Source organism: Solanum pennellii, chromosome 2 (genome assembly GCF_001406875.1).
Source record: "Solanum pennellii chromosome 2, SPENNV200".
NCBI lineage: Eukaryota > Viridiplantae > Streptophyta > Magnoliopsida > Solanales > Solanaceae > Solanum > Solanum pennellii.
This window is the reverse complement of record NC_028638.1, coordinates 49,373,194-49,387,741: the sequence shown is the minus strand read 5'-3', so window position 1 is coordinate 49,387,741 and position 14,548 is coordinate 49,373,194. Positions and strand designations below refer to the sequence as shown.

Genomic DNA, 14,548 nt, shown 5'->3' with positions numbered 1-14,548 from the left:
ATTTGTATTTAGAAATTTTCTTTTTCTTTGCATTTTTTAATTGTATTCCTTTGTTTTGTTGATAACTTTTACGATAAATTTGTTTAATTTTTATTATTAAATTTTTATTATTTTTATCTATAACTCTATATGAAAATGTTATTTTCTTCTATTCATTTAATAATTTTCTTATGTTTATTTTCACAAATTCTAGATATACTTGATCGTTGATTATAATTTAAATTAATTTTTCTTTTTTTCAATTGGTAATACAATATTTCTAGTAATATTTTGTAAGACACGAATATGCATATATAAATTAATATACGTTGCATAACACCACAAATGTTTAAATATTAGATAAGTTTCTATTGATTATAATTTTGAAAAACTTTTTCAACTAAATTAATTGTTACACAAATTATAAAATTATTCTAAAACTATTCCAAAAATTAATTAAAAGTTCACTTGATTGAATATGTCAATTAGAGTATCATCTTTACTTGTATGATACAAAATGGAAACAACACTTTTTGTCCCTATAATTCTAGTTGTAGTCCTTGTGTTATTTTACTATGTAAGTTTAATCTTCAATTATTTGAAGTGGGCAATTTTGGTCCTTGAAGCTAACAAAAATTAATTATTTAACAAAATAGTTATCTAAAAATATATAAAATAAAATAAAGATTTGATGATTCTAAATGCTTGAAAAATTATGTTATAAAATTAAAATCATATTTTATATATTTCTAATAAATATACAATGATTATTTTAAATATATAATTGATCTCATTTGCTTCTCTGTTTGCTCTATTTAACATTTATGAGCAACTCATTCTTTCCCTTTTTTCCTTAGTTATTAACATAGGTCAAATACGATACATTTGAAAGAGTTCAGTGGGTGGACATGTTTTTTAAGACTATCAACAGTGTCCTAATAACTTTTAGTCTTTAAATTTTTTAAATATTTATTATACAATGAAGCATGTGTTAGTAACATAAAATGACAAGAAGAAAAAGAGAGTAAAAGAGAGACACAAAGTAGTAGTTAGTAATTGTACTGTTAAATAACTATTTTGTTAAATAGTTACTTTTGTTAACTTCAAGAACCAAAATCACCCACTTCAAATATTTGAAGATTAAATGTGAATAGTCAAATAACACAGGAATTAGAACATGAATTATGCAATAATAAAGGGACTAAAATTGCCATTTTTCATTACAAAAATAGGTCTAAGTCATCAATATTTTAGTGATTGTTACATTTAGAAGACATACAATGTTAAGACAATTTTTTTTTGAAATTTAAATATTTGATAATCTAATTTTGAACCTAAAATGTCTAAGAATATATTAAAACATCAGTGATTTAAATTGAAGTGAAAACAAGAAATTAATAAATAACAAGTAATTGAAAACTTGATTGTCAATGACTTCTAATGAGAACTACATCAATTGTATTTTTAGAAAACAGTAAAATCTTGAAAATATGTGCATAATAATTAGCAGTATATTGTCAACACTTAACTTTTTTTGGCCTAAAGTCCCTGCTTTACTTTATTGAGTTCTAAATTATATACAAATATTTTTAAATAGTAATATTTTTTATTTACCCATCGAACACAAGAAAATGTGATTCAGTGTACAATAATTATTTTGTCCCTTGAGTGTCTTAATTGAAATTGGGTAGTCATCACGATTTTTAATTAACTTCTTTATTAAATTTGGGAGTTTATAAGTTGTCTATATGATCTTTACCATCAATGAATTTTGATATCTGAGCATTGTTAAGTCATTAAATTATATAAATAGTTTTTTCAGGTAAAAAACGAGTTACACCATTGAACCAATGGAAAACATGAATTGTGAGAGGGAGAGTTTCAAAAAGGCAAATCCTCGCTTTTCGGCTAGCCACGGATCTCTAAAGGCATGGAACCATTAGCTTTCCCATGCATCAAAGAGTGTTCCTCAACCCTAGAGTGTGCCATCTAAATTTTGAATTAGAAAATAGCATTTCTAAGACCGAGTATATATCATCTTACCAAATGCATAAAACACGATGATAACAAAGTTGTCTTCAATTTTAGAAAAGCGTATACTAAACATCAAATTAAAATTGATTCGTTTTTTTAAAACTCAATTAGTGGGGTCTACATACAACAATACACATTTGAAATTTCGCGTCCATTCATAACATTCTATCAACAAACTTTTTCCTTAATAATCGGGTTAAAATCAACCCAAACTTGAGTGAGTTGGCGGGTTATGATTTCACACACTAATTTTACTATTCTCTCTAGTCGATGCTTTATTTTATGGAAAATACATAAAACTTTAATGTATTCTCTTTTCAGAACTTCTGGTTAATAAAAGAATTAGGCATCAAACAAGGAGATCCAACAGTACACTAATCATTTCACCAAAAATTTCAATCTAACATGTGCTCAGAGTTAGCAGCTCCAAAATTTGAAGATACTGGCCATAAAATTGAATGGTTCGAATCTAAATTAATTTTAAATTATACACCTAATTTTCCATGACCTGCACCTGGACTGTAGTTCAATTGGTCACAGGACCGCCCTATGGACTGGCCTGGATTTGAATTTAGCATCTAGATGAACTGGCCTGGATTTGAATCTTGATATCATTTTTCGAATCATTAAGAATTTTTTGTTTTTTCACTCAGTTTGTGTGCAACTCAATTATTTTCTTCGGCTTCTGTATTAGTTTCAATGAGGAAGCCGAAGCCACCTCCTGATCATGATCATCCTCAACCTCCCTCAAGAAACCGCTTCCAATCAAATCATAATACATTGTCAGCTGATCCCCACGTACGCCAGGCTCTCTATATAGCCATGGCACATGCTGGCATTGCCCTCACAATATTCATTCTTTATGCTGTTGGTAAATTGCTTCAAGATTATTTGAGGCCTCTCTTATGGGCTGTCCTTTGTTCGATACCATTGAGGGGAATTCAGCATGCTCTTGTTGCATTCTGGTCCGAACCTCTAAAACTAGGCCTTACAGAGACCATATTAGCCGTTCCCGTGGCTGTATTCAGGGTATCAGTTGGAACACTTGTGGAAATTAAGGATATGATATACAGAGTTGTACATAGGAGGCAGAAACAACATAACGCTTTAAGGCGCCATAGAAGTGGATTTTTTATATTGTTGAGATGGCTCGTGTCGTTTTGGGTGTTTGTGATAACATGTGAGCAGATTGGTGGTGTTGGATCAGTAGCTCTTCTTGCATTTGGATTCATGTTCACAGCTAATAGTGTAGACTCTACTATCAATGCTGTGACATCTCTTAGAAGTCAGAGCTTTCGGAGACTTCCTATCACTGCTTTCTTTACTCGAGGGATATTGAAAAAACTGAAAACCATTGTGGCTATCGGATTGATTGTTGGATTGATTCTTGGATCGTTAGCAGGTATGATTTTCTTCTCTTACAAAATTGGAGTTGAAGGGAAAGATGCAGTTTTCGCGTTGAAATCCCATGTAGAGGAGAGCAATTATGCTGAGAAAATCGGTATTAGGAAATGGATCGATGAACATGATGTCCCGGAGATGGTTGATAAGTACAGTAATCAGTTGTGCCAGACAGTGCTTGATCAGATAGATAGCTATGCTATGCAATATAATATGACTGAGTTCGTTTCGGGTATCAAGCAATTTGTAATAACCCCCGCGAATAACTCTTCTGAACGATCCACAGCTTTGGCATCCCGCTCTCCATATACTAAGAAGATCCTGAGCCTGAAAAGGAGAATTAAGGATCGTGAATGGGGGCAAATATATACAGAAGTTGATGCAATTTTTCGGGAACTGTTGATCACTAGAGTGGACTTAGTTGAAAAGGCAAAAGGATTTGCTCAACGTGTACTTGTTAGTAGCAAATCCGTTTTAGGTGGTAGTGTGAAGGTCATATTCTTGATTGGGAATTCGATAGTATCAGGAGCTGCAGGGCTTTTCAATTTCGTGTCTCAGACGATATTGTTCTTTTGGGTACTTTATTATCTTATCACAACAGAATCTGGTGGAGTAACAGAACAAGTGATATCTATGCTTCCCATTTCGCGTTCTGCAAGGACTCGTTTTATTGAGGTTCTTGATAAAGCTATTTTCGGAGTTCTTTTAGCAACTGCTGAGATTGCTTTCTTCCAAGGATGCTTAACTTGGCTCTTGTTCAGATTATCTTCGATACATTTTTTGTACATGTCAACTGTCCTTGCTTTCGTTAGTCCTTTGTTTCCTATATTCCCCTCATTGGTTTCGACTATCCCAGCAGCTTTACAGTTAGTTCTTGAAGGTCAATATATGTTGGCTATTAGCTTATCCGTTATTCATCTTGTGCTTATGGATTTCGGTGCATCTGAAATCCAAGAAGACTTCCCCGGTTATAGTGCATATCTCACCGGTCTCAGCATTATTGGTGGCGTGACATTGTTTCCTTCAGCAGTTGAGGTACTGTTACATTTCATGGCATTGCATTTCGTATATATTCAACTTGAATATACATTCACTTTGATATAGTATTACGCTTGATATGTGTCAATTCTTGATTGTGTATGTTATTCAGGGAGCGATAATGGGGCCATTAATAACAACAGTTCTCATTGCAATCAAAGATTTGTATGTTGAGTTCGTTTTGGAAGGACAAGAGGAATAAGTATAACAAATATATAAGTTGCTAATGCCTGGTGTGATCCTCAGAAGCCATAAGGAGAAGTGTTGCAACTTTGTTTGATAGGGGAAATGTTATATGCCTCAACGTCTTCGCGATTGAAGTTCTATTATGTTCCCTGTCTGCATCATATCAATGTTCAACCCGAAAAATGGCCCTGTCTGCATTATATTAATGTTCAACGCGAAAATGGCTCGAGATTTAATTCTTTCTGCAAAATATGATCTGTTAATTTGTGTACACAAATTGCTAATTTTGTGGCTAATGGCTAGTTAAACAATAATTGAAGTGCACAAGAAAGATCTAGGATAAATATTTATTATTCTTAATCAAAAATCTCAAATTTTTAAATTTCATTTAAATTTTTTTTTTCTTCGAATCTAAAATTTTCCGACGCAAATATAGATTTAATGGGATATCCCGGTATTAAAGCCTTAGATAATACAAAATCCACTGGAAAAAAAACTCCGTCCATGGTTTTCTCTTGCTTCGTTTATCGAGAAGATTTGCAGACGTACCCTTCACTTTTCGAATTTTACTTTTTAGAAACACCCCCTTTTTAAGAAATTGTACAGTTCAATACTTAATAGTTTCCACAAAGTTAAAGCAAAATTTACTTATATCTATTGGTTTACATACCGGGAGAGGAATTAGTAATATAAAAATTGTTACTCCTTCGGTTTCACGAAGAATGACTTAGTTTGACTTGAGACGGAGTTTAAGAAAATAAAAAAGACTTTTGATTATGTGGTTCTAAATTGAAGTTACGTTAAATGTACGAAATTGCTCTTTAATTTTGTGGTCTTAAACATGCCACGTGGAAAGTTATTAGCAAAAAAAGAAAGAAGTCATTCTTTTTTAAACATACTAAAAAGGAAAGGAGATCATTATTTTTTAAACGGAAGGAGTAATATTCTCATTTTACTTTTTATGTTTTCATTTTTTTGCAAAAATTAAAAGGACAATTTAATTCAATTTAAAAAAAATAATTTTAATATATTGATTAACTCAATTAAAAGACCAATCAAGTGAGACCTAATAGTTGACGTGCACGTTCTATGAGATAGTTATTCCACAAATATAAAATCATGTGAAATGCTTATTATACTTTTCCATTACACATGAGTTATCTGTGTAACTAAAGTTGAATAGTAATATTTTATTAATGACATTCCATGAAAGAAGAAAAGCATCATTATTAATTAAATGTTGATCTCAATTTTTTAAATTATCATAAAGGATTTCAATAATCAACTTTTTTGTTAGGAAGTTTTTTTCTTTTAAATTATTTATTATTATTAGTTAAATCGCATTTTTTTTTGTTAATTTAGACATAATTCATTTAAAATAAACTATTGGGACTTGGGAGGATGTTTAATTTAATATTCTAATTAAAAAGTAAAATCGTAATTGTCTTTATTAGAAAACTTTATTTTTAATATAAAATTTTTCAACTTGAAATCAAATTTAATCGAGCTACTATATGAACATAAACTCAGAGTGAGAAACAGAAAAAAATTTAATGCTACTCACAAAATAGCGTCAATAACTTTTGTGACAGAACTTAGAAGTACAAAAGGTTAAAAAAACTAACTTAAAGGACTTTGATGCAAATATGCGTTTCAAGATAATTATAAAAAGGGGAAAAGTGAGACTTAGCAGAAAATACATTTAATTGTATCTGAGCTAAAATAGGCTTCAAAATGAATTGAATATACATAAACTGCTTCAAGAATCTAGCTTTATTTGAAAAGATAGCAATTTTATTGAAGCCCATTCTCCTTTTCATCCATTTCAGCTTCTGGGTAGGCTTCAAATCCATTTTCTATCCTATTTCTTGTGTAAAAATTTGATCTTTTTGTGTTAAAGATGAGCTTTTGGATTCACAAAAATGAAGTCATATTTGGATTCAGAAACCTGAATTTCTTTGTGATTTTTGTGCATGTATGTGTTCATGAACTTGGCCACGAAATGTTAAGCTTTTTCGTAAGTTAATTTGGTGAGGTAGATTGATTGCTTGATTGATTTTCATTTGCTGCTGATGGTTCTCTTGTTCTAAGATTGTCTTTTTCTAATCCCTAGCAGCTCGTTTACTATTTTTTTTTTGTATTACCACATTTTGGATAAACTCCACCTGCAGAAAAGGAAGATGCAATATTAAGATGATCTTATTATTTATTTATTTATTTTTGTCTAAATTGACTTGTGATAATTCTGAGCTTTGAATTGTGTGGATTAGGATTTAGTCTGTTGCGTGTGATTTATTAAAGTCATTACTCAAATAGTTGACGAGTTTGTTTTGACTAGAAAGATTTAGTTGTCTCTTGTGCTGAGCTGATGGTGACATTCTCAGGGGCTTCATTTATGTGATCCTTGGTGGTTGAGATTCAAGAATTGGTGAATGGGGTTAATACAGTTCAGTAGTTATCTAAAATTTTATATGTAAATTGATCTATGGTATGGAGATGTTTGGCCAGGTTCCTGAGGTTCAGGATTTATAAACCTGAAGCTTTGCAGGTTTATGACTAAGTGCAAACGTTTTGGATTTATCTGTCTTTGAATAGGTTTTGATGATGAGTGGATGTTTAGTGGCTCATCAATAGAGATGTTTGGTGTTTTATATCTTCTAAAATCACTTTCATAGCTGATATGTTTGTTATTTTAAACAAATATTTATGAAATAATTGTCCACATGATCAGTTGTGTAAGGCATCAGATTTTGCCCCTTGGTGTTTAGGAAAAACCAAGAAGTGGCAGAACATGGGTTAATCCATTATGGTATTTAATCCTTTCGTGATTTTGCAACTTCTATTAGATTGACTGTTGGATTTTCAGGTCAGAATATTAGCTATTCATATTTCCTGAGGAATGCATAATTTTAGACGAGAACTAGGGTTATAGAGTAGTTTTCAGGTTCACTAATTCTGTGCATAAGGTTAAAATTTGGATCATGAATCGACCTTCAACTGGTCTATTGGTTCCTTCTGCTCATACCATGTCTGTGTGAACTCATGAACTTGAGTCAAGGTTACAAACATCCTAGATTGTTTCGTTTTTCCTTCCCTTTTAGAAGATATTCTTGTGTGTGTGTATATGAGAATTTTCAGTCCTATGTTACCTGGATTTAGGTTGGATATATTTGGTTCATGTGTCACTAAGTATCCATTTAGCCATTCCAAGTTAGCAAATTCTAAGTGTATCTTGAAGAATCTAGATGGACTGACACCAATTTTTCAATCTAGGTATGTCAAGGCAATTGAAAGTCTGTGTAACATAGATTTATTTGAAGTATGAAGTTTAGCATGGAGAAAATGTCTATTTTATGGTAGATTTCTCGGCCATCTTCTTTGATGTCTTAAAATATTGCCATTGGCCCTTTGGTTCTCTTAGAGGTGATTGTTATGATAAGGTTACAGGAAATGTCCATCATACATTCAGAATTAAGATGATAGCTTAGCCACCAAACAAAAAGGGCAGGATGGATGTGGCTTCCAGTGTCATTCTAATTTCTAAACACCTATAAGAAGTCTTCCTTCAAACATTTGTTAGGGTTACTTTGCTGGAGCTTTAGGCCCCAGTTCCTACAAGGTTTTTTCATATCAATTTGTGTGGACTAGAACCCACCTCCTTTGATTTACGCAAAGGTATTGTATCATTTCATTGGAAGTTGTGAAGTTTGTGTAGTACTTAATATAAGCAACTGATATCAGTTATCTTGTTCTCGGATCAAGTTACACGGCTCTTTTCTTTTGTGTGTTGAGGAGTTTCTGTTTCATAACTAGTACTGGACATGGTCTTATACTTTGATATTAGAGGAGTGATCTCAGTTTCACGGTGAATTTTTCTCTCATAAGAGCTCTTCACTCTTGCTAGTTGCCACAATTTGGAACTAGTATATGGTTTAGAGAATATTAGAATTACATCCCTTCTAATTACAATTCTTGAGCAAGTTAAACATAAGAACATCTTAATAGCAGAAGGGTCTACTTGCATGAAATTCATTCGGGAGAGAACTGGTGTCTATTGATTTTTATTTGGGATAATGAAACCCCATTCTGTGGATTCCTTTGTCAACTTGTGTCCTAATAAGATTGCTTCCGCAAAAGTACGTGTTATATTATGGAATTAAACATTTATTTGGGAATACCATAGTTTATAAGTGTCAGAATTAAGGATGTGTATGACATGATTGGTGAAAATTGCAATGCAGGACTGTAACACACAGGGTAGAGTTTTTCTGTACAGTCATTTACAATGTCAATTTTAACGAAGTTACGCTGCATCACACTTGATGTTACCGGTACACTGATTGCTTACAAAGGAGAGTTGGGTGACTATTATTGCATGGCTGCCAAAGCTGCTGGGCAGCAATGTCCTGACTATAAGCGGGTTCATGAAGGTTTTAAACTAGCATATACAGAAATGGCAAAGAAGCATTCATGTTTTGGATTTGCTGAAAAGATTCCTAACATTGTGTGGTGGAAGACTTGTGTCAGGAATTCCTTTGTTCAGGTATTGTGCATGGCATTATCTTGGGATATTTGGTTGTTAGTATTTTTATTTATAATCTCAGAAGCCATTTGTTCAATTTATTACAGAACAGCGGCAAAACGTTTTAGTATGACTGTTGAATTATGATTTGAGATCTGAACTGCAATTATTTTATGTTTCTACTGATATCAAGTATCCTTTCTTTTGACAGGCAGGTTATGAATATGATGATGAGACATTTGAGAAGATATTTAGACGCATATATGCAACTTTTGGTTCTTCTGCACCTTACAACATATTTCCTGATGCTATACCGTTCCTCAGATGGCTCCGCGAGAGGGGCGTTACAGTTGGGTTGGTCAGCAATGCTGAGTATCGATATCAGGATGTGATTCTTCCTGCATTAGGCTTGAATCAGGTAGATACACAATGGTTGTCATTTCATTTTTTTGTGTTGTATCTTCTTATTACATCTTTTGGCTGATTTAATCTTTTTCCAAACACACTGGAAAACCATGAAGTAGTTGAACACCTTTTTGTGTGTGACCAAAATCAGGGATCTGAGTGGGATTTCGGCGTATTTTCCGGTCTTGAAGGGGTTGAAAAACCAGATCCAAGGATATATGAGATTGCCTTGAAGAAAGCAGGAAATGTAGCTCCAGAAGAAGTACTTCACATTGGAGATAGCTTGAGGAAAGACTACTTACCTGCTAGAAGTGTTGGGATGCATGCTTTGTTGTTGGACAGGTTCAAGACTGCTGATGCTGTCGATTGGAGGAAATCTGGTGTCACTGTGCTGCCTGACCTGATCGCTACCAAAGAATGGCTTACCTCTGAAAATTCGAAATGCATTGACCTGTAAAAGTCCTGTTTGATTATTTTCTTGCCTATAATGGTAGGTAGATTTGTATTACAAGAATGGTTATGAGTTTTATGAATGTGATGAAGAAACATTTAGTTCGATATGCCAGATGCTGTTGTATCTGCATAATATTAGAATGACAAGAAGAAATAACTATACTCATCATGATTTCAATTACACCAAAAGTTGCATATATGACTATCAAAGAGCTAACTTTATTCTATTGCACATATTTATTATCACCTATATATCTGTTTCCCTTGTCAACATATTCAAATCTGGGTCCAAAACTATTGAGTATTTAAGCCAAACAAACACATTTTGAAATTCAAAGTATATTGATTCATTGTACAGTAGTTTAAGAGCCCTTCTAAACAGAGACTAAAATCTTTCTGCCGCCTTGCAAACTTTCTGCCCTAGAACTATAGATATAACTTGCACACCAGATAGCTTCAAACAATGGCAGTTATTGATTTGTTGACATGCTAAACATTAAGATATTGACTTATCAGTTATCGGTTAAATTGTTAAGATTTGGCACCAAAAAAATAATCATTAAAAATTACTTTAAAATAAGGTGACAAACCAAATGAATCGTTCATCTAAGTTGACAGACATCTTGATTAAATGGAAGCACCATAACATTATAGAATAACCCAGACTTTGAGACAATCAGAACAAGAAGTATGAAACCAACTCTAAGTAAGAGACTTTATATGTCAAATGATATAAATATAATTATTTAATTTAGTAGTGAGTTATCCATGTTTAGTTAACCCATATTTCTTAGTCCGATCGTATACATGGTAAGAGTATTTATAAATTATAAAGTCACTTGTCCATAGCGGACTTGATTAAAAGAATAAAAAACTGTAACTGCTAAGAATGTGAAGTGAATTTAGAGAGAGAAAAGAGGAGTGATAAACATGGTTTTGGTTGAAGGGTCTTATGTATCTGAAAGTTTTAAGAATTGGAAGAAATAAGGGATTTACGTAATATTTCAAAAAGGTAGGGAAAAATGGAAAATAAGAAAAGTAAAAACTGCGTATACAAGTAATTTTTCCTAAAAAAAAACCTAATGTTCCACTAGCTTTTAATATAGCTATAAGTTATAATTAACTAATTTGCTACGAACAAATATTTTTTTGGCCAAAAGCATCCTTAAATTGTACTTCAAAATTAAACTACATCTTTTAAATATATTTTTTGGCAAAAAACATCCTACGATCATTAGTCATTCACGTGACTATCAACAAAAAATTTTCTGCATAATTTCATTGTATGCTAAAAAAAGTTCTGAAATAAATATTAAAAATCTTAGACATCATTACTTAGTGAATGAATTTTTTTTGTTGGTAGGAGTGATGATGCATAATTTGCTCTTTTTCTCATTTATTAACAGAAAAAAGGTGAAACTTAATTATTTTTACCTTTTTCAAAGCCAAATTGTATTTAGATCAATTTTTTTTTTTGGATAAATCTGATATTGAAGTGATCAAAATAATGATCATCTCTCGCATTTGAGTTCATTTTACATTATTAGAAGCGGAAGTTCCAACAAATGTCGCTTCTAGTATATTTAAGAAGAAATATATTTCAACTAACAATATTTTCAATATAAAATACATGAAAAAAACTATCAGACTAAATTTTTTTACATAATGCTAAATCAATTATCGGAAAAGTTCACGATAGTATTTTTGGATATCTAAAAATAATAATTACGAAGAGATGACTTGATTTTGTTCACTTTTAAATACTTGAAGAATGTTTTTTTGCTAAGATTGATATTTTAAGAATGTAGTTTAAATTTAGGATTATAGTTTAAGCATGATTTTGACCAACAACTCTGATACAAGATCCAAAATGTAAAAAGAACAAACCTAAAGGACTTCCGTGCAATTTTTTTGGTTAAAAGTTAACTATAAAACGGACACAGATGAAGAAAATACATTGAGATTAAATATACAAAAACTGCTTCGAAACTGATTTTATTTGGAGAAGATAACGATTTCATTGAAGTGATTCTCTTTATCATCCATTTCAATGTCTGGGTATGCTTCAAATCCATCATTTTACTCATTTATTTCGTAAAAATTTGATTTTTTTTTGTGTAAAATATGAACAACAACTTTTGGGTTCACGCAAATGAAGCCATTGTTGGATTCAGAGATGTGTTCTTGAACTTGAAAAATAAAATGTTAATCTGGGTAATTGTTAGATTTTGTTCTGAAGTTTTTCTTCTAATGCAGTAGCAGCTTTTTACTTTTTTCATGTTGTTACCCATTATGAATGAACCCCATTTACAGGAAGAGGCAATACGAAGATTATGTCATTATTATTTTGTGCATGTGTGTATCTTGAACTTGAAAAAGAAATATTAGGCTTTCTTCGTGAGTTAATTTTGATTTCGTTTCCTGCTGATTGTTTTCTTGTTCTGAAGATTGTCCTGTTCTAATGTCGTAGCTGCTCTTTTAGTATTTTTGGATGAACCCCACTTATAGAAAAGGAAGAGGCAATATTAAGATGATCTCCTTATTATTTTTAGTCTAAATTTACTTGTGATATTTCTGAACCTTGAATTGAACTGGTGTGGCGTAGAACTTAGTTTGTTGCAAGTGATTTATCAAATAGTCAAATGGTTGACGAGTTTATTTTTTGACAAGAAAGATCTTGTGCTGAACTGATGGTGTTATCCATCATATGATGTGAAATTCCCATCCAAGGGGGTCTCACTTATCTGATCCTAAGTAGTTTGGGATTAAAGAATTGGTGAATAGTGTTAAAGCAGTTCAGTAGTCGTCTAAATTTTATATGTAAAATGATGTATGGCATGTAGATGTTTGTCCAGGTTCTACTTGCATGAAATTCATTCAAGAGAATGATGTTTATTTGGGATAATGAAACCCCCTTCTGTGGATTCCTTTGTCAACTTGTGTCCTAGTAGGATTGCTTTCGAAAATGTTATGTTTTTTTATTATGAATTAATGATATGTATGACATAATTGTTGAAAATTGCAATGCAGGACTGTGAAATAGTAACACACATCATTTACAATGTTGTATATTGTAAAGAGGTTACGCTGCATCACACTTGATATTACTGGTACACTTATTGCTTACAAAGGTGATCTGGGCGACTCTTATTGCTTGGCAGTCCAAGCTGTTGGGAGGCCATGTCCTAGCTATAAGCGGGTTGATGAGGGTTTTAAAGTAGCATATGCAGAATTGGCAAAGAAGCATCCATGTTTTGGATTTGCTGATAATATTCCTAACTATGTGTGGTGGAAGATTTGTGTCAGGGATTCCTTTGTTAAGGTGTTTGTGCATGGCATTATCTTGGGATATTTGGTTGTCAGAATTTTCATAGATAATCTCAGAACTTCTCCATATGACTGTAGAATTATGATTTGAGATCTGAACTGTAATTATTTTATGTTTTGACTAATATTGAGTATCCTTTTGTTTTGACAGGCAGGTTATGAATATGATGATGAGACATTTGAGAATATATATAGTCGCATATATGCTACTTTTGGTTCTGCTGCACCTTATAGAATATTTCCAGATGCTATACCGTTCCTCAGATGGCTCCGCAAGAGGGATGTTACGGTTGGGTTGGTCAGCAATGCTGAGTATCGATATCGTGATATAATTCTTCCCGCATTAGGCTTAAATCAGGTAGATACACAATGGTTCTCATTCTTCTTCTAACAATTTTTGTCTGATCTTAATCTTTTTTTTCCATAAATACTGAAAAACAATGAAGTAGTTGTGAACCCTTTTGTGTGTGTGACCAAAATCAGGGATCTGAGTGGGATTTCGGCGTATTCTCTGGTCTTGAAGGTGTTGAGAAACCAGATCCGAGGATATTTGAGATTGCTTTGAAGAAAGCAGGAAATGTAGCACCAGAAGAAGCACTTCACATTGGAGATAGCTTGAGGAAAGACTACTTAGCTGCGAGAGGTGTTGGGATGCATGCTTTGTTGTTGGACAGATTCAAGACTGCTGATGCTGTCAATGGGAGGAAATCTGGTGCCATTGTGCTGCCTGACTTGACCGCTACCAAAGACTGGCTTACCTCTGAAAAATTAGTTTCTTGCCCATGACTCGTAGATTAGTATTACAAGCTAGAATGGTTAAAAATGAGCTATGAATCCACTATGGTTATTAAAAGTCTAAGTGCTTTTTCGCTACTACATAGGTGGCTAATAAAAGCCCCAGTCTTGATTTGTCATGCCCCCCCCCCAGTTAAATTTGTTAAAAGGCTAACGCCGCAAAGCTCACAGCACTATTTAGGTGAAGTTTGAATTAGCACCTAAACTCATCGTCAACAATCTTCATGTGCGTCCACATCCCCTTGTCACTGTCTTCTTATATTGACAAAGTTCTCTTCTCAAATAGTTGGCTTTACGTTGAGTTAAATCTAATATTCTTTTCTTTGTATAAGAATATCTATTTAACACGAGCACTTTTAGTAAGGTAGTGGAGTAGTTGATTGAGAAAGCGAAGTGTAAAAGGTGAAA

At 32.6% G+C, this 14,548-nt stretch overlaps 2 protein-coding genes and 1 pseudogene across 2 annotated transcripts; all 3 read left to right on the top strand.

Annotated features, from left to right (window-relative positions):
* The first annotated feature begins 2,411 nt into the window (after nt 1–2,411).
* On the top strand, nt 2,412–4,952 carry LOC107010790. Its single transcript, XM_015210068.2, has 2 exons — nt 2,412–4,449; nt 4,565–4,952. Exons 1-2 carry the CDS (start codon nt 2,713–2,715, stop codon nt 4,652–4,654), a joined length of 1,827 nt encoding a protein of 608 aa, XP_015065554.1. The 5' UTR covers nt 2,412–2,712; the 3' UTR covers nt 4,655–4,952.
* Nucleotides 4,953–6,537: 1,585 nt separating this feature from the next.
* On the top strand, nt 6,538–10,215 carry LOC107009223 (annotated as a pseudogene).
* A 1,773-nt stretch (nt 10,216–11,988) lies between these two features.
* Nucleotides 11,989–14,401, top strand: LOC107010793 (haloacid dehalogenase-like hydrolase domain-containing protein 3). The gene is made up of 4 exons (XM_015210072.2): nt 11,989–12,076; nt 13,049–13,340; nt 13,497–13,703; nt 13,829–14,401. Exons 2-4 carry the CDS (start codon nt 13,080–13,082, stop codon nt 14,129–14,131), a joined length of 771 nt encoding a protein of 256 aa, XP_015065558.2. The 5' UTR covers nt 11,989–12,076; nt 13,049–13,079; the 3' UTR covers nt 14,132–14,401.
* Nucleotides 14,402–14,548: the final 147 nt, after the last annotated feature.